The sequence below is a fragment of the Cavia porcellus genome, unplaced genomic scaffold (assembly GCF_034190915.1).
Source record: "Cavia porcellus strain 051 isolate PalLab524CR breed Dunkin Hartley unplaced genomic scaffold, mCavPor4.1 scaffold_10, whole genome shotgun sequence".
NCBI classification, from domain to species: Eukaryota; Metazoa; Chordata; class Mammalia; order Rodentia; family Caviidae; genus Cavia; species Cavia porcellus.
In genome coordinates, this window is record NW_026947493.1 from 4,433,810 (window position 1) to 4,455,119 (window position 21,310).

A 21,310-nucleotide genomic window follows, 5' to 3' on the forward strand; every position below is an offset into this window, starting at 1 on the left:
CTCTAGATTTATAACATACTTTCAAGTTTGTTAGTCTCTACAACTCTTCACTCTATATCTTGGCAAACATATTCACGAAGGTTCCTGACACCTTACGTATGTTTAAAAATATGCTAAAAATGCTTCTAACAATCCATTTGTCCATTTAATGCATATTTGTGTGCTCATTGCATATTTTCTCTGACTTTTTAGTAAGAAGATGGTTTACAGGTCAGTTTTCTCGTCATTGGGACTTAAAACCCATAATTAAAAGATTTATTTTGGCTCATGGTTTCAAGGGTTCAGTCCATCACTGGCTAGCTCCAATGAAGGAGCAGCGTGGTGGAAAGGCCTGCCAGAAGAAATCTGCTCCCCCATGGCTGCCAAGAAGCAGAGAGGAGGTTGTTCAGGGACAAGAATACCCTGTTGCAGGTCAAGTCCCCATTGGCCCACTTCTAGGGTCTATCATGGAATACACAAGACTTTGGGGCAGGGGGAATATTTTAGCCATAAACTGTAATAATTACTTTCTCATATGTAAAATGACAATTCATTCTCTCCATAGCCATTTCATGTCATAACTTACATATTCAAAGAACTGGCGTGCACATGTCTAATTTACTAGTGGCTGAAGTGTGACAAAATTTGGTTGTGCTAGTTTCTTCTATTTCTCTTCCTACTTCCATTTTCCCTTCCAGTCTGTGCTGTGTTTCAGGGGTTATCAAGGGTACCTTCAGCTCTTCGGTTTCTTAATTTTGCTTCCTAATGAGGAACAATGATAGGAGACTAAAAGAAGGAAAAAAGTGAGACTGGGGTATTAACTCTCTATGGGAGGACCATGGTAACCTTTTGAATCAAAGGTCTCAGCTCAGATCAGGTGGCCTCTCTCTCTCTCTCTCTCTCTCTCTCTCTCTCTCTCTCTCTCTCTCTCTCTCTCGGTACCCAGAATCGAACTCATGACCTTGAGCTTGCCAGGCATGTGGTTACACCATGAACTAAATCCCCAGGTGACTGCCTCTTGTTTTTAGGTGGCCTCTCTTACAACTCTCTCTGTCTCCTTTACATTTCCCATTTTGGTAGCAGAGTGTTTCACTCCAGGAATATGAGACCCAGAGACTGGAATTATCTCTTATGTTATTCTGCCAGTGAATATAATTCCGTATTACACTTACCTCAATTTATCCTAATTTGAGTACCATTTTCCCTTTCTACAGCATAGGTGTTGGTAACTACAGATATTCAAAAGGGCATCTGTCTTCATTTTAGAAAAGTTTGGCATTTATTGCTGTATATTTCAGAGGGAGATATATTTTTGCTTTCTTGGCACATTGCTTCAATAGTCTACAAAGATGGCATTTTCCCTCATAGATTATGTTGGTTCCTCACCTGACTCATGGTTCAAGGAAAATAAAGGTTTTTTATTTAGATGCTTTTTGCTTTGCACCAATCTTCAGTTTAACAATTTATACTGGAAAAATTGTAATCTCTTAACATTTCATAGGTAAATTAAATTAATAGTAGAGTCAAAGGTCCAAAACTGATCTTTTGACTTTCATTTGTAATATGAGAATTACATCCAAGTAAATAAAAGATTTTCCTTAATCTATTATCTGCTGCCAATTCTTGATTAACATTTGTGCATCAGGCAGTTTTCTCAAAACCTTGTAAAACTATATGGTTTTAGGAGGTTGTTCTCTGAAAATGTTAATGTCTTTGAGAAATACATAAAATGGAGTAGGAGAATATGACAATATTTGGCCTAATTAAAGATGTTACTCATAAAATGGAACTTGCGTAAGTCAAAGGCTTCAAGCAAAGCAACCCCTGGAAACAGTAAGAGGAGTTCTGCAGTTGCAAGCTCTACATAATAAAATCATCCTTCTGGTTCTTTACTTGTTCTTCTGATAGGCAAGAGGAAAGGCTCATTGGAGATTGCTCCTATTATTCTCCTTAGCAGTTATTCATATGTTATTTAGTTAAGCTCCTCCTGAATAATCTTCCGTAAAGTACCCTTTCAGATCCATTTGAAATTTCCCAGAATTAATGATGTCTTACAAAACAACGGGGATTAATTAAAGTTGTTACAGCTTCTGAACTCCAGATGAACCTCTTGTAGTGTCATCACCTGGCAAATGTCCTCTGACATCTCGGTTGAGGAGGATGAAGTAATTCCACGTAGGTGCCCCCCACCTCTGCTTGCTTTCCACAAAGCCGTGCTCACACGTGGTACCCACTCAATTAAAGATGGGTGGACATGTGGAACAGTTTTCTTCCTCTCTGCTCTACAAAAGCTAATATTTTCTATTTTTTCAAAATTTAAAACCAACATTTCCTCTGACTTGGAGTACTACAAATCAAATAATATTTATATTCTTTGCCAAAATAATGTTCAAGTGATTTATAAATTCTGGAGAAATTTAATGCCTATGTATTTCTCTTTATTTTATTTCTTTAAAAATAATTTTGCTCAATAAATTCAAATCTTATACTTCAAAGTCCAACTAAAGAGCCATCACTTGAAAAAACAATCTAGGCTAATACTGATAGAGAATAAAATTTTTCTCTCCTAACTTCTAACAGTTTATTACTCTCTAATTGTTTGGCTTTACTAACTTCAAGTAGAAGTACATAATAAATAAATAAGTAAATAATAAATATTTAAATAAATATAAGAAGTCATGCAACATATTCAAAGAGTTTCTTATTAACTTCAAATTATTAGAGAAATGTCAAAACATATTAAAATTGAAAAAAAATATTTTCATTGCATGGGCCCATCCCATCTGGCACAAACCATTGTAAGTGTTTATTTAGCAATATTATTTACATGCCTGATGTGCCATTATTTGTGAGGCCGAGACAGGAGAATTATAATTTTGAGGCTAGCCCAGTCAATGTGAAGACCTGTCTAAAAAACAAAGCACAAATAAACAAAAAACAGAGAGATAAAGAAAAAAAGCCTGTTTAATAGACTTTTATTTTTTTCTCCCTTTCCTTTTCTTTGCAGGAAGGGAATTTAAACACAGGGCCCTCATATGAGTTACATTCCCAGCATTCCTCCCTTCATTTATTTAGAAGGTCTCACTAAGTAGCTAAATTGCCCCATCTGGGTTTGAACTTACGATCCTGCCTTAGCTTCCTAGGGCACTGGAACTATAAGCATGAGTCATCCTCTCCCACTCTTAACTGAGTTGTTCACGTTACCTTCTTTGGATATAGTTAAACCAATGAAACTAACTGGAGATAGGGATTTAATAAATTACCTAGTAATGCTTTGGTGTTTATACATTGCAACATGTGCCATATTAAAAATTCCTTATAGAGTTTTCTGCAGTAATAGTATATTCATGATATTTGTTTATTTATTTATTGGTAACTGGGATCAAACTCACAACCACGCACTTGCAAGGCAGGCACTTATGCCGCTGAGCTAAATTTTCAGCATTATTTATGTATTTTTAATCAATGTACTGAATAAGCATTTATTGATACTCTCTAGTGTTTGAGATATTGTATTAATAACTAAGGTATGTTTTTGACTCAAATAGGCATTGTATAATTATTAAAATTTAGGACAATAGTACTATGCTATAAATTTCATGACCTAGTTAATTTGTCACTTCATGTGTAACATTAAATTATCTGACAAATGCATGTGGTTTTGTCAGTAAATATGATACATGTACAATAATTCTGACTTTGATGTTCTTTGAGGAATGACGATCTTATTTTGTGTTACCATAGTGCAGAAAATATTGAGGTTGATATTTCATGTAGTCAACAATCACCAGCTCAGCACATACTCAAGGAGATACCTAATACCTGATATTTAAGCCATATAAGGATATAGAAGACAAAAATTCTAGAAAAGTAATCTCAGTATAAGATGGGAAAAAAGCTATCGAAAAGAAAACATATAGTGGCACTAGAATTCAGGGCTGAAGCAGGTTATTCCCATGAAAAAGAGATAAGGAAAGACTTCTTGGAAGACACCAATTGTGTGCTAGAGGAATGGAAAAAATTTAGCCATGGAAAATTAAGTGGACAGGAAAGGGAACAGAAAGCAGCAGAGGTGCTATAAAATGTTTTGCCTAAAAATTGTGCTTAAAAATTACAATGCTTCCTTTCCCCAAATTATTGTTACCATTAATTTTTATACATGTTGTTCAATAATTCTAATAATTATGCTTCAAATATTCACTATAAATCAGCGTTTAGTTACCAAAATCCTAAAATTTTCTTTGTCCTGTTTCTTAAACTCAGTTAAATTTACTTAAATCTCACTATAAGAAGACACAGAAAACCCCTAATTTTTAGAAAATTATTTCAAAACCTCTTTAATTGAAATGTAGTTTACTGACGTAGATGAAGGAATTGTCATGGCCTATTCTTGTCATGTTTGTAGTATGTTATTGCATTTTCTTCCAGAAGGTTTCCAAACAAGGTACAGAATTTTAGTATCACTATTTTTATGTACTTAGTGTGCAATGATTTGCTGCCAATTCAAAAAATTACAGATGTTCCAACTTGAAAATGTTACAGAAGTTCTAAATATGTAGACAATTTGCATAAAATGCTCCATTTAGCTTTTGTGATGAGATGCCAAAGATTCCCGTATCCTAAATAACTGCTGTGATCCAATATTTGAGGCAACTAAAATATTACTCAAAAGCACAAGCTCTTGGCTCATGTGGCTCTTCTAGTTAACCCACTACCAATTAACCAGTTACTCACTGTTGAAGAGAATCATTTCCATAATAATATGCTAAGTGACACTTGCCTTCACACTCCTTTACCACTTTCAAGGTGCAAAATCCAAACTCTGCATACATATAGCATGCTTTTGGGTCAGAATGACCTTAATGTTGTTACTTTCTTTGTCACTTGACTTGTCCAAATATTACTTAATAAGATGCAGGTCCCCTTGGGTGACAATAAAATTGGTAACTGAATGATTCGTGCCATAATGATTTTGAACAATTAGTTCTATCGACTTCTATCTTATAGCATAAACAACAGAATCACTGAACTGTTACATGAGTTGCCTCTGTTTTCTGTGAGAAGAATCAAGATATGTGCAGGTACTAACTGCTTATGATAAATGTGATCATTATGTATAGCAAAAGTGTATCAATAAAATTAATTTAAAAATATACTTTGTTTTATACCAATTTTATTCAAAATTGCCAAAACATAGGAACAACCAATGTGTTTCTTCAATTGGTAAATGAGGAAATGAGACTGTGATACATCTGTACAATAAAATATTGCACAGTAATGGAAAGGAATGGCGTACTGATATGCATGCATCAATATCATATGCATAGTAGCCTGCTGTGTGTCCCGAGGGTGTATTTTTATTTTCATTTTTTCTTCTCTTTACTGGGACCAACACTACACAGCAGAACCTTACTTTGCACTTCTAACTTTCCCTACTGTTGCAGGCAGCTGAGTTAGAAATATTATGGGGACAGTGAGATAGGGCTAGGTCCTCAACGGAGCTAATGTAGACAACTGGTAGCTACTGGAGAACCTGATGTCTCCTGCTCTGGGCCAGGCCTCAAGACAAAAGACCATACAAATGCACCAGTATTCTGAGACTGATACCCTAAATTAGTTCCCATCCCCCTGGGAAAGAGTCACTGCTCTGTAAGAATGCCCCCTTTCTGTGTGACTAGCTTCCCTATTTGTTCCTAATGTAATCAGTTTTACCTGAACTATTGATCTCATTGGATAACCATAGTTATGTCCCACTGTGAACCCATAAAAGTCCCTAGAAAAGATGGAGTCCCTGGTAACCCACTCAGGACCCCTTCTGTCTCGCTTCAGACGGAAGCTTCCTTTCCCTCAATAAATATATTCTACTCTTACCTCCCTTGTTCCTAAAATTCATTCCTCAATTTTTGAGACCATAAACTCGCGGACATAGTAAGTTGGGTGTTTCATTTCCCTATATTACTACCTCAAATAAACTTTGCCACCATTAAATAAGAAAGAATTTGCCCCTTGTCAGAGTAACAAGGACATTTCCTGATCTTTTATTTTTCAAATGAAAATTACGCTTTAAAGTCACATTGAACAAGTTTCTTGATTTTACTGCTACCTTAATTACAAGTTCACTAAAATAATCTCTAAAAACTACAGTATTTAGTTAAAAATAAGCCTGTTTAATAAGTTGATTAGTTCTGATGATCAGTCTCAAAATAATTTCACTGTTTGCACTTGCAAGATTATTATGTTTTACTTCTCATACATAGTCTAGTAAGCAATTTAATAATTTAAAAAGGTAACAGAAAAGCCAATTGCTTGAAGCTCTTGCACAGGATAACTCATATTCAGATCAAAGAGAGGACCCCTGAGACAGCTGCCTTGGCCTGGCAGGGCCTTACCTCTGCGTTTGTGGTGCATAGCTGTGGTCGTAAGCCTGGTAGGTCTGTTCCTCATACTCCTCTCCATAGCCATCGTCATAGCCCTAAGACAGAAACAGCAGAAACTCTGATTAGTAATTATCTAATTAACTCTGATCTACTTTGGTTAATGGAGTTTTAAACGGTATGACTTTGGTTGAGTTTTTCTGCTTGGTTAGAGAATGTGTATCACACATTACTAGATTAACATTCCACATAAGTGTGAACAAGATTATGCGGGCCAAGTACTAATGTTTGTTAATTAAACTGCATATCAAACAGGAAGCCACACCTGCTTTAAGATTGATTTAGCATTTATTTTTGCTATTGACATTATTGTTATTGATATTAGTGAAGAAATTCAAAATAAAGCAACTTACCTGACAAGAAATGGTGGTACTAATGTATGTGTTACAACCCCAAATGAGGTTTTTCCTACTAATAACAATCATAGTTAAGACACAAAGCAAAGTACAGGACCCTTAAGTTGTGTTCACCTTTCAGTAAAAATAATCTGCAGTCGCTATTGACAAAATACATAGCCATCATTAAATGGAAAAAGTACACATAGGAATGACACAAAGCCCACTTACTTTGTTCTACGCATGATAGTTTTTAAATTTTTGCAGTAAAGTTATGTGCTGAGTGTGATTACCTGAGTCATGCTAACCAAATGAATGCAGGTTTGTCATTTCAGAATGCTTAAGCAAGCTAGCAATTATGTACTCCAGCTATCAATCACGCGATGTGTGGTTCAGTGGCTTTTCCTGTGGTCACTGACTTTAAACCCTGCCATCCATCTTGATTACTCCTCAGTCCTGGAAAATTCTTTGGCTTTTCTTCTAAATTTCTGCTGATACGTTTTTTTTTCAAAATATATATTGTCCCATTCCTACCCCTTTATACGTTCATTTCAGTCTCTAAAGGCTTATAAATCCCTGTTTTTGACTTATGCCAGAAATGTAAATAGAAAATGTTAAGGTGTATAAATTTCTCCAAAAAAAAGTTGGTTAAACTTTTAAATCCATTTAATTGGAGAAATGATGTTTTTATGATTTTGATTTTAAAATATCAAAAACTCATTTATTTCTTTTGTCTTGCCTGATTGCCCTCTACAAATATATTATGTACACATTTTTTCATTTTTAGATTCATGATTTTCATTTTGTCATATTTTTGCTAAATGGTATGGGATAATTTCTCCATTAGATCTTTAAATACTCTGATTTTTAAAAACATAAATATTCTAATATCATCTTTAGAAAAGAATTTACAAAAGAGTTGTCATAAATTTTAAAATTATAAAGTATTCCCAGGCTAATTATTTAAAATGATAGTAAAGGTTTTATGTCCAAAAACAGTAATTACTTTTCTTCCCAAACCAGCGGAGTTCCTTTAGTCTTTATTAATTTAGCATTTTTGTGTTATTAAGTAGCATACGTTGCTTGACATGAATTTGTTATTTTCTATTGCCAGCCATAAGTTAAGATTTAGTTCTAGTATAGATTCCTTCCCCTATTTCTCATGTTCCTATCTTCCTGATACATTTTCATCATATTTTTTGTTAAATATAGTCAGTGTCATTAATAACATATAATTATTATTAAAATTATTGTACATAGTACAATTTTATCAAAATTATTATGTAATGCAATTCTTTTATTTTAATTTGTATTTGTTTTCCTAAAGTTAATAAGTGGTCATTACTTTTATTATATTCTTGGTTTTCTACTTATTTAGAATTAATTGATTTGACCAATATTCATACAAAATAAGTGATTTTCTAAATACCCAAAGCCATCTGATAACATAGCATCTCCTTCTGGGTGACACAGCCCCACTCCCTAAAACCCCCCCTGCACGCAGGTCCTGACTAGTGGACCTGTGGGCCTGAAGGCCCCGGCTTTGCCCAGGCCGGTATTAATGCTGCATTCTTCACCAATGTCATCCGTTCCCAGATCTCAATTCTTGCTGAAACCTTTCTTTCAGTAATCTCTGTAGGAAAGGAATATTTTGATTTTCTCTTTTCCTTCTTAAACTTTACACTTGCTCTCTTACTTGCAGTAGGTGTTTTAACTTCAGAGCAAAAAGTATAATCACGAAAACTCATCTATCCTTCACCTGCATTTACTAACTCTTGAGAATATATATATATATATATATATATATATATATATAATGAATATATACACACATACATATATATATATGGTTGTCATGTTCTATAAATTTTTTCTTTAAAAAGAACCCTTAAAGTCAAAGACTATTTTCAATAAGAAAACTGTGAACTTTGATGCAATGCTTTTTACCACTGCACGTTGCTTATTACTTGTACATAATCTAGATTTGTTTTGTTTCTTTCTTCATTTTTTCATTTGCTAAATACTCACACTCTTTTTACTGTTTTTACATTTTATTTTTGATTAACAAGGACTGGTTACACATATTAATGAGTTTAATCAGTGCAATATTTCCATGCAGGCAAGCAGTGTGCACCGATTAAATCCAACCTCCCTTCAACCTCTGCTCACATACCTTCATCTTCCCAAATGCTATCAGCTCCTAGTCTGCACTCTGTCGACATACCACCACTTCCACACATGACTGAGAACATAGCATGCTGGTCTTCCTGTGTCTGGTTTATTCCCTGAACACAATGTCGTCCCACTGCATTCATTCTCTATGGCTGAATGATATGGCACTGTGTGTAGTGCTCTGAATTTCACAGGCAGCTCTGATGGTACCTTTTGTCACTCACTTTCCTGGGTACTCAAGGAGTTATTTTCATTTTTTAGGTATGAGAATTATCTCTCCAGTTTTTCTTTCCTTTTCAAGTATTAAGACAGTGGGTCTTCTGGATTGGTGTATTAATTTTATCTGTTTGTCCTTGGTGATTTTTTATTTTTATTTTACTTAAAAATTCCATAAATTCATCTTTTATCAGTTTATGAAACAGTTAACTCACATGTGCACACAGGCATTAGCTAGTAGAGCGCGGAGAGGATTTCTGCATTTTCAAGTACAGTTTAATCACCCCATCCTCAGCTTCATGGTTCGCTCTTTTGGCCTCTGGATGCAAAAGTTCATTCCCCAGAGCAGCAAGTTGGGGGCAACATTGTGCTCTATGATGAAGACCCACTGGGTCAGTGGGTCAGTAGGGGGTGGCCTTATGATTCTTGCTGCAAGTGCCTCAGGGGTGCAAACATCATCTCAAGCATGCAGGCTCAGAGTTTCCCCCAAGATTACCAAGTGGCTTCACTCACCTTCCCTTCCTATTTAGACTCATCAGCTCCAGCTCCTAGTTAAGAGGTAAGTATGTCTTAATCTGTTCTGTTTTGTTTTTATTTATATTCCACAGCAAGGAACCAGAAGAGGCAGGGGTGAGGGTAGGTATGTTTTGAAGTCACAGAGTACCCTAAAATCCCCATTTCCCCCATTTCCATCTGTTAAAATGCTACTGACGCATGATACTAATTTCCATGTTACTGTCTTCAGGAAGCATTTCTTTCCCTTGTGAAGCATATGATGACCTTTAGTGCTCAAACTTCTAACAGCCTGTTGTATCCTCTGACAAAAATTTGAAATGTCTAAGCATGTGGTATGTTTATTTTTGTGAACTCTTGTTAGAATTTAAGTTAGAAATTAAGTTACAATTTAAACAAAGATTATATCATAATCACTTCTTAGTCGCTTGTGGTGATTAGTATAGGGGATCCTGTAGACAAAATAAGTATATACTGAATTGTTAATACAGCGCAAAGACTGTTATTTTCCAGTGTAGATATAGATAACTGACTCAAATAAATTATCACTAAAAGAGAAATATTTCAAATGATAGGTCTATAGCAGTAGCATCTCTATAAGGGATAGATTTATCACTTGCTTTAGGGAGACTCTTACATTTTACATTCCATTACTTGCATTTTTACTATTTTAAGAACTACAAAAGAAATCCATATAATATAAATATTCCTTGTTAAGCCCCATTTTCATAAAGCATAGCATGCAATGGCCTCCAAATTGCTGTACTTGGTATAAAATAGAACATAAATGTAGATACATGCACATAATCCATTTTTGTTTCCCAATATTTGACTTGTTTTTAAAATTGTCTTTAATGAGAAATATTTATCAACTTGAATATTTATAAATGTATTTGTGCATGTAAATATTAAAAATAGACAATACTACAAAATAGTGATACATTGAGAGACCACAGTCACAAAACAAAAACCTTTATAACATTTAGGATGCCATCATCCATCCTAAATATTACTCTCAAGTCTTCGTTGTATCAATCAGACCATTGTCTTAATGCTAACATGAAGGGAGAAATTGTGTGCTTTCTGAAGGAGAATGAAAACTGAAGTATTCAGGGGCAACAGGCTGCGCACAGACAGGATCTAAAGCATCCCTGGGAAGGGCACAGACCCCAGCCTCTGAGTACTGGATTCCTGATCAGATTCCCAGACATTAGACTTCATTCACAATTGCAATCTCTCCACACCCCATTTCCTCATGAGAAAAAACAGGGAATGATACAAACTATCTGATAATCTTACTACTGGAATTTATCTATAAGCACCCATAAACCACATCCACATCCACACACAAACATGTGTGCTCCCCCCAACATATCCGCATCACATTAATAGCTACTATGATTTTGGTCAAAGAAGCTGGCTTTGAGAACGGCATTATGAACCCTTTAGAGAACAAACAGAACTCCTGAGGGCCAGTAGCAGGGTCAAATTTACAAAGAATGAAAGCCAAGCAGTCTCTTCTACATTGAAATTATGCCAAAATATAGACTTTCCTTTCTTCTTGAGAATTCGAACGTGGCTACAAAGCTGAGTTGGTATAGGTTCATTCATTAATTCTATAAATATTTTTGAGTACCCAGTAGGCTGTTACAGGAGCTAGAGTTTTGGCAATACAATACAATAGCAGAAATACAATAACAACAGCAACAGTATCAGGAAAACCAGCAGACTGATATGCAAAGAATTTTTACAAAGCTATACATCAATAGAAAAGAAATACAGCAAGTAGACTGCAATTCTGGAAACATTCTGGGAACTGTAAATATTCTTTTGGTTTTCTAAGCCTAAATATGCAGTGCTGGTGGTAAAATCTATAGACTAAAGGAAACATCCTGAAAAACAGAAGGGAAGTAGCCACTGACCACAGGTCCAGTAGATCTGTCTGAGAACTAGTGTGGCTGCTGACATAGTAATAGAGTCACAGAGCTAGCAGGGCATGTGAGACTTCTCAAAGGATCTTGCAACTCTTGAGAAGTATTTTTTTTGAGACCTACATAGATCTAGGATCATATTTTTGTGGCTTTCTTATGAACTGTGCTGGTCAAGTTCTAAGATCAATCACTAAGGTATACAGTTTCCCTCAGAAGCCAGTTGGTATCTGCAAGAGATTCACATTGAAAATGGTTATTTAGATAAGAAACCAAAAGAGGAAAGATAAAAAATTCTAAAGCTGATATTATTTCATTATTTCTACTGCTTCCTTTGAAGAAATTATTCATATTATATCCTGGTTTATTAATGCATTCCTATGAAAAATCAGATGCTGAAGTTATCTGGCTAAAGCAGTTTTAAATTATCAGGAGTCTCAATGTAGAATTCCCTAGAGCATAAAGTGTACATCTGACATTTTAGTAAAAGAAAAACCCCCTAACCAATTAGCATATTTACTTTTCTGGCTGTATACAGATGACTTGGAGTCTACCATAAATAAAAATACTCAAGCATTTATGATTTGTTCCTTTCTGGAACGTGGTCCTCGACAATTATCTCTTATCTCTAAGATTTCCTCATATTTGTATAATTATTAATGCTTTGGTTTTATGTTTTAGGAAATAAATTTAAAAGGTCTTTTTGGCTATTTTCCGAGTCTTTGCTGAGTCTTCCACAAATCATTTAATGTACAATACAGGCCTAAATTGAAGACCTGAGCAATAATGAAAGGAGAAAATTCCTTGTAAGTTCCTAAAAATTATAGATTACTTTATAAATCTGTGTCATACACAAAGCAGCACACAGAACATATAGGTATTACTATGAACACACAGGTGTATACAGTTGGTCTTTTTCAAATCTACTTTGGAAGATATATTTCTCTTCTTTACTATGCCTACTCATATTTCACGTTAAGGAGATTGTTTTGACTCAAATGTTTGTTCTTGGACTATAATTCCTATGCTAACTCCAGTTTTCAAAATGAAGTAATTGTGCACTGGATATAGAATAAAATTGGAACTCAAGGGAAAAATTGTATAATACTAGCTTTACACACAGCTTAAAATAATAGTAATTCATCAGACTTCATAGTGACCTCAAAACTACCCATTATATAGGCATTATATATAAAAGAAGATTCAGATATGAATCCTGTCATTGAGATGTTCTTCTCTTTCTACTTACGAAACACTTTAAGATGTTCTTCTCTTTCTACTTAAGAAAAACTGATCTAAAGAATTATGTGTGTGTTTACACACAAATACATTATAAAGCATATAATTTATGAATAAAATATAGAATTTATTATACATCCTACCCATATACAACTTCAGTATGAGTTGTTAATTCTGTCAAAATCCACGGTTTTATAATAACATAATAATAAATCATAACAGATGAATACATGATTAGTATCTAATTTAGCAAAGGAAGTTTCCATGTTATTGCTGAACATGTATGGCTGGCCTGAAACTACACTGACAGAATGAAAGAGAAATCTCAAATATGTTTACCAGAACTTTAATGTTAGCAATATGAGCAACTTTTTTTTTAAATTAAGAAATAGTTGTCACAACTTGGAAGAATATTTCAACAGTCTGTCCTATTCAGCCTAGAGATAAAACACACACTTTCAATTAAATCTTCATGAATAACATTTTCTCCATAGCTTTCTGCAGGGGAGATAATGAATGAAACGAAGAGTCAAATCTCAGCTGTTAGCATTTGCTATCCGTGACACAAAGGCACCAGGTCACAAAATTTGGAACATTTCCAAGGCATCCTGGGAGGCAGTGTGAGCAGCTGTAGCACACCACTGCAAGGCCTGCAAGAAGATCAACAGTGTACAAACAACTGACACAGCAGTGGAAAGAGCCCCAACAGAGTATGCCATAGGTGCTATGGGAGCACAAGAGAAAGCCTATACCTGAGAGTCTCATGGAGAAATTTGAGGGGACCTTTAGCCTAGGACAAGTGTTTGAAGAAAACTCAATATTTTCCAGGTAGAAAAGCCAGTGAAATGAGAGCATTCCTTTTCAAGGTGTAGCATGTATGAATGAATAGTATCATGACCTGCAATAATAATACTGTGCATCGTGACCTGCAATGATAATACTGTGATCTCTGAATCAGGAAACAGCAGGGATCCACACTAATGAAATCCACGAGGGTCAGTCTGAAGTGTTTCCTAAACCATTGCAATGGTCTATCCGTATCCTGTAGGAAAGGATTCATTTGAAAGGGCTCATGTAGTAGGATGACAAAAGATTTGCATTCTGTTATATTTATAAAACTAAAGATATCCTAGGTCTTTTGGGAATCAAATCCATTGTATATCAGCTATTTTTTTGAACTTGCTATTGATAGTTACTGTGAAGTTCCTGAATAATAACACTAACATCTATGACTATATTTTTTCTTTTTGGTTTTGTTGATTTGGTATTATTATTAATGTACCTTGACATTTTTCACCAAACACTTCCTATTATATACAGAGATTTGTGAAGACTCTGGCTGATGATATTTTCTTATAAAGAATATGAAGGGTTACTGTGGCAGCCAGTTAGAATACAAGGAGGAAACCCTGACACCATTCAGAGTTGGTTTAAGGCAATTAGGTATATAGAATTTGAAACTTTAATAGTTAAATTTGATATATTAGTTCTCACAGTCAGTATTATGTAGAGTACAGCTGAAGTAATCACCATTGTATGCTGCATCTACAGAGAAAAAAAGCTTAATCTACACCATGCTCTACATGAAGATGATGTTACAAGCCTCATATTCCTCTAGGAAATGAAAGTGCAAACATCAAAAGCAATAAATATAATCATATTATACGGGAAGGTCTTATCCTACAAAACATCAGTCAAAATTTATCAAAATATATTGATATAATATTTATCAAAATATATTGTATAATCCCCATGCCAAATGTTCTTGTTTGTTTATTTTCAGACTGACCTGTAAAAATTTCTGGCTTTATTCTTGTGCATATTAATAACCACAGATGTAAAATCTAAAAATATGACAAGAATAGAAATAGAGCCAGTATATTAAGCAGCTTTGAGATATGTTTTTCAAATCAGTAAATCAATACTAATTCATAGAAGCAAAGAGTCTGAAGATTTCTTCTGAGTCTGAAAAAGGAGGAGGGCAGGGTGGTTAATGAATATTGAGTTAAAAGACAGGAGAGAGAACATCTGGTGTGACACACTGTATTTTTTCAAAAGTTAGAAGGAAGAGTTTAAAATACTTTTATCACAAAGATATGATAAATGCTTGAGGAGCAAGATATATTTACCCAGATTTGAATATACAAAAAATCTACCCATAACACAATACCACATAGTGCCCCATAAATATGTACATTTTTTAGCATGTGAAGATTTTATGTTAAGTAAAAGATAAATTTAAAACAGGAAAAATTAATCCTCACACAAAATAGTTCACTACATATAGAAAACAAAAAGTTTCCAAAATATTGTATTATATCATTAACAGCTGGGTGTTTTTTTTTTCAATTGGTAATTGAATTTGAATTTGCCTATTTTGAAAGTTAAACTGGACCATGAGGGCCATTTTTGTAGGTCAAAATGGTCAAATGTTGGCCATTCCCTAACATCAATCTATCATTAATATTAAGAAATATAAAAAGGACAATTTTCTTTCAACTGAAGAGAAGTGAAGATGTTTTGCATTGCTAGGAAGTTTCTGTGGCTTCCAGAAGAAAATCATTTAGAAATTTAAAGATATGAAAAGTCATCCTGCCTCTGTTATACACCATTTTCTCTGAAGACTTTAAAATTTTAACAAGCCTTGGTGACAGATTTAGCATTTGATCATTGTCCTCAGTTGGGATTTTATTTTCTGTAAAACGTCTGTGAGTATTTAAAGAAATACATAAATAAGATAAAATGATGTGAAATTTCTACAATAAGAAGAGGCAAGGAAAACAAAGTCAAAAAAAAATCAATAATAATCAAAAACACCAAACATTCTAGAGTTAATTTAATTTTGATGGCGAGGATCATAAATTTGTCCCAAATCCTGAATGCAAAGTACAGAAGCAGTTTGCAAATGCTGACCTTTAATATTACTGAATATAATTAATAGGCCTGATAGCACCTTGGCATTTAACTTTCTTTATGAAGTATGGTTAATTCTTACAAACAAGTTCCTTTCTAAGCTTAATTATTTAAATAATAAAATGCAAAGAATGTCTACTGCATATATGATCTTTTGGTGGTAGTTCAATTTGTAAAATATATTATGAAATAGTATTAAAATATAAAGTCCACACAAAATGCCAATATTATGAAAGTCAATATTTCCTTAAGATGTAAGGACAAGGACTACTCAGGACAAGTATTTGCTGAACAGTGTGTTATTTATATATTTTATTGTGTTTCTTCCTACACTTTTATTACACATTCTGCTTTTCATCTTGTATAGGTGAGTTTCTTATAAAATATAAGATTATAATGTTGTCTTCCATGGCTTTTTCCCCTGAAAGAATGCCTGCCTTTTAGAGATGACCAGCTGATTTGGAAAGTAGGGGATGGATATGTTCAAATGTGTAGCTTTTGGTGCTGAGCGGGAGGTCAGCTCTCACTGTGTAGGTCATTATGTGGTAAAAACTATCCAAAGAGTAAATGGTTTACACCATTAGTGAGGAGTCACTGTACCTAACAGTTTAGTTCTTCTCACGAGGCGATGCTTACATTTTCAGTTTTCTGTAGAAATCAGTGCATAAATCCTACGAAATACCAACGTGTGCAACATCATTGCCTCTGTGTAGACTGCAGCAACTAAATCACTTCCCAATACATATGTACAGGCAATATAATAGCTACATGCTAAACATTTCTGAAATACACTTTTTTGAGAAAGGAAAAGTTTCTGAGATCTGGGTGTGATGGGAGGACCTATGAAATCCCAGCACTCTGGAAAGCTGAGGCAGAAATATCGCAAGTTCAAGGCCATCTTGAGCAACTTGGCAAAACTGATCTTAAAATTTAGAAAAAAGGCTGATGATATAGCTCAGTGTGAAAGCCCTGGGTTCACACCCTAGTAATGCAAAAACCAAACCAAACCAAAACAAAATATCATGGAGTAAGAGCCCATTAGGAAATATCCTTGCTAGAATTCAAATTCAGTTTTATGGCAACCAGTATTTAATCTCAAAAAAGAAAAACAAAAGGCTTAACATCAATAATGGCAAAATATAATCTCATAGGTGTTTTAAAATAATAATTATAACAACAACAATAGTTGGAGGTTTTTGCTATTAAACATTATGAAAAATTAAAAAAATTTGAGTTAATAATTTTGTGAATATGTTATATATAGAATATCAGCCTTAAAAGAGAAGAAAATTTGTCATTTGTGACAACATGGATACATATGGAGGACATTATGTCACGTGAAGTAAATTAAGAACAAAAACCATGTTTTCCCTTACATTAAAAATATAAATAATTGAATCTGTAGAAGAAGTGGTTACTGAGGCTCTTAGATGGGAAGAATCAGGAGACAATGATGAAATAAGACAGAATCTCAATTAGGAGTGTGGATGTTTTTAACTTTGTTGTACAGTATGGTAAGCACAGTTAATAAGTACTGTACATTTCAAATTTTCTCACCATAAAAATTGCTAAGTATTAGGGATAAAAGATATGGTAACTATTCCATGTTGTTCATAAATCATAATGTTAGGGCTGGGGATTTAGCTCAGCGGCATAAGCACCTGCCTTGCAAGCAGGCGGTCGTGAGTTCGATCCCTGGTACTGATAAAAATGAAAAAGACAAAAAAAAAATAAATCATAATGTCACTTTGTATTCCATAAATTTCAAGGATTATAGAGTGTCAATTTATAGTAAAAAGAGTAATGTATCTTTAAGTTGACATAAAATTAGATGAAAACATAAACTGCCATAACCCTGAAAAGTCTACATTGCTTCTTCTTTTGTTTAATTTTTTTTTAAATTTTATTCAAGGAGAAAAAAGAAAAAAAAAACAGAAAAAGGGTACAAGTTATACAGAATTTCAGAAAAAATAAACAGTAAGAAATCACTAGTTAATAGATTGCGTATTGTCATCTTAGAAATAGTTGTGCAAGTTACAAAATTAAAGCATATAGAGTAGACATTCAAACAGTGAGACTGTAAACAGTTCTGTTCAATGATCCAACAAAACTCAGTAATATGGTTATCTATCTTATACACTTAAATGTACATGCAGTTATGTCCTTTAGACATAGTCATGTCCTTTTCCTCTCTTTTGTACAATGACAATTACACATTTTGGGTTTTATTACTCCCACAGTTCTTATTACTTTTTTTTGAAGAGAGTAAAACCAAATGTGACATAACAGGACAGAGTCAGTCAAATCAAAAGGATGGACATAATATATAATATAAAAACAAAATACAAGGTGATCAACAATGGTTACCATAATGCCTCTTGTTATCTTAAAAAGAATTACCTATATCATCAGTTATAATAAAATTGAACAAAACAGTAAAGAACAAAACCAGTAAAACCAAAACATTGGAGACATTAGAGGTCTTCAAAAGAAGATAATAGTCAACCAGAATGGGCATCATAATGAATCTTATTGTCTTCACAGTTGTTGCCTATACTTTCCTTGGTACTATCAAGCAAAACAGAATAGAGGAAAGTCAGTCAAAACAAGATGGTGAGAGCAATACAGGGTTTCAAATCTAGTTAATAGGAAATTAAAGTGAGTTACTATAATATATCCTATTTTTTATTTATTTTTCCCTTAATTAAAAGGATACAAATGAAAAAGTAAATAATAAAAAAAGGAGATTGAGATAAAAGAGGGCATAACAACAAAACAGCACAGATCAAAACATAACCTTTTAAGCAAAGTAGTGTTTAATTTGAACATTAGGTGATCACATGATAAAATGTACCTTTAATTTTACTCTTTGCAGTATTTAATTATTCTGCCTTCTTTTTGTCTCCTACATTTCTGTAGTATTTTACCCAAGGAGACTGGCAGCCTATAAACCTTTTTGCATAATTAGCAATAAGCATTATCAGTTGTGAAATAAATATGCTTGCCAAATATATATTTTTAGTGAAGCTTTCTGGTTTCTGCTGAATAGTAACATGTTCTACCATAATAGTTTCATATCTGCTTCCCTTTATTAGAAAGAATAGAAATTAATCTCCAAAGTTTTACAAGTTTCAAAGCCAATCTATTTCTGTGGATCCAAAATGTTCAGTGTGATTTAGGGTTCCATGAAGGTGATTCTAATTCACAAATAGTCATATTAATTTTCTGTTAAAAAGAAAACTATATAATAAAAAAGTGCATCATTAACTATAGACTAATACAAATAAAATTTGGTGCTTGGTGGGAACATTGGAAGCTTGGGTAATTAGAGAATGCCCAGGCAATGATTAAAGTTAGAATTCCTGGGACATTTTAGTTATTTTTCCTATTCTGTTATGAATGGCTATTAACTTTGCATTTTTTGAAAAGATTCAGCTGTCAATAGATTTCCTCTACTCCCATTTTTATAATGCCTTTCTAGAAATTAGACAACAATATGTTCAATTCAGTTAATGAACAGAATTATAACTAATGAAACTAAAAGTTTACAGTAATGGATTCATTTTAAATGTGTTAATGCTTAATGGGCTTCACATTGTACTGCAAGCCACAGAACAGCATCCACAGCAAAGGCTTAAAGTTAGTTGTGTATCTCTAAGTCTTTCTGACTCATTCAAGTCATGAAGACAGATAAGATTGGAAATGCTATCAAAACAGAACAGGATCAAGTTTTAGAAAACAATGCACATTTTGCACATCAAGTACCTAAAGGTTAAAATGAACACAAAGGAATTTGCATATTTTAATATATTAGTAACCATAGGAGTCTACCAAGCTGGTCACCCTGGAAGAGAGTCTTTTGAAAGGTCTTTCTACTCCAGTTTCCTATACTTGTAGTTACTTGATGTTGTTGCATTTTATATTGCTATTTTAGGCTGTAAGAAACCAAAATCTAAAATACTGTTGACATTATCAGAGCTGATCTGATTCAAATGATCTCATTCAATCTGAAAGTGGCAGAGAATGAATTAGGAAACAAATTTTAAAACTGAACACCACCTAATGACTTCTGCACACTTTTTGGTCTTTCATGTTAGAAGTTGAAAAGGGATTTTCCGTCTTGTAAAACAAAAGCATGAAAGCATGATGTATCTATTTAATATTTTTCAGTTTTTACTCCTTAAATATTTCAGTTCTGATCTTTGATAACATTTTTTCAATTAGAAAGCAATTTAAGAACCTATCACTTGTTAGTAAATAAGACGTTTTATATTTTTTCATACAATGATCACTTTCTAATAAATTATGCATATGAAAATGAAATAACTAACCCACTTATATAATCTTCATTTTTATGGCAGTTATTTCTCTGTAATATGGAACAAAAGCAACAAAGACTCTTTTATATCCTGAGAAGATAGCATTTCTAATATTTTCTGGACTATTAGAAATATATTAAAATATGATAATGTACTTGTATTCATCTTTAACCTTTTGGCAATAATATACGTGAAAAGCCAGAATCATTGTTTAAAACTTTATCCTGTTCTTAGTTACAACAAAGTTACCAGTTTTATTTTCGGGGAATGTTGTTTTGCAGTGCTGATTGCAAGTTCAGGTTAACTTTTTGTTTTTTAAATATTAAGAGTATTTTCTCTTGTTTCAACAGGTAGGGGCCTCATTGGTAAATCAGATTTAGTTCTCCTTTTTAATACTCTATTTTTAAGTTACCCTGTTCTACTCTAGCCAGGGTCTTTTAAAAAAATACCTTTTCTTTTTCTTTTTAAAAAATGATATCCCAGGCCCTAGTTGGAGCATGGCATTCACGGCCATCCTGGAAGCTGGCAATCTGAGCAGGGTGGAAATAGACACAGCACACATCATCATCGCCCAACCTGACCCACATTCATTTAAGTTTCACATGAGATTTAAAAAAAATAATTCCCAAACCAGGTGTGGTGGCACACACTGATAGTCTCAGCACTCCAGAGGCTGAGGCAAGAGGACTACCACAAGTTTGAGGCCACCCTGGGTTACATAGTGAGTTCAAGACCAGCCTGAACTGCATAGTGAGACCCTGTCTTTAAAAAATCCAGTGAAAAATGTTTCAAATATTTTGGTGGACCACAGCCTGCTATATTTAACATCTTTATGTGTAACTAGCAAATGTAAGGTATTTGGGCTTTGCCATATAGGAACTCAAATTCCCATCAAAGAGAAATTGAAACAACTACATTATTCTACAAGTGGTTCACTTTCCATGCAGTAACTGATTTCTCCCAGACCTGCCACTGCCACCCCACTTGCTGTGTTGGTTCCTGTTAAAATCCTGCTGCGTCAGCGGCTGGACCTCACAGAAGCCAGCAGCGGCTGCCGCTTGGTCTCCGTGTGGTGGGGATGTTTTCCATGTCTTCTCACAGTCACTTGAAGCTGAGGACCGAAATGTGGCTACTGTGACCCAGGAACCAAACCTTTAATTTTCTATGTTAATTTATTTAATTTTAAATTTAAGCAGCTGCTGGGGGTTACTGGACACCGTGGACGTGGGGGCATGAGTGAACAGAGGCAGGGGACAGCAGGT

General features: G+C 34.0%; 1 protein-coding gene across 10 annotated transcripts in view; it reads right to left on the reverse strand.

Annotated features, from left to right (window-relative positions):
* Khdrbs2 (KH RNA binding domain containing, signal transduction associated 2) overlaps positions 1–21,310 on the reverse strand; it is a 636,480-nt gene that overhangs the window by 82,090 nt on the left and 533,080 nt on the right. For all 10 annotated transcript variants that reach the window (XR_010050030.1, XR_010050028.1, XR_010050029.1 and 7 more), the window contains one exon: positions 6,369–6,451. Coding sequence is in view for 2 of the 10 variants with exons in the window: in XM_063256924.1 (XP_063112994.1) it covers positions 6,369–6,451 (83 nt within the window). In the remaining 8 variants the exon portion in view is untranslated. The remainder of the gene's footprint in view (positions 1–6,368; positions 6,452–21,310) is intronic.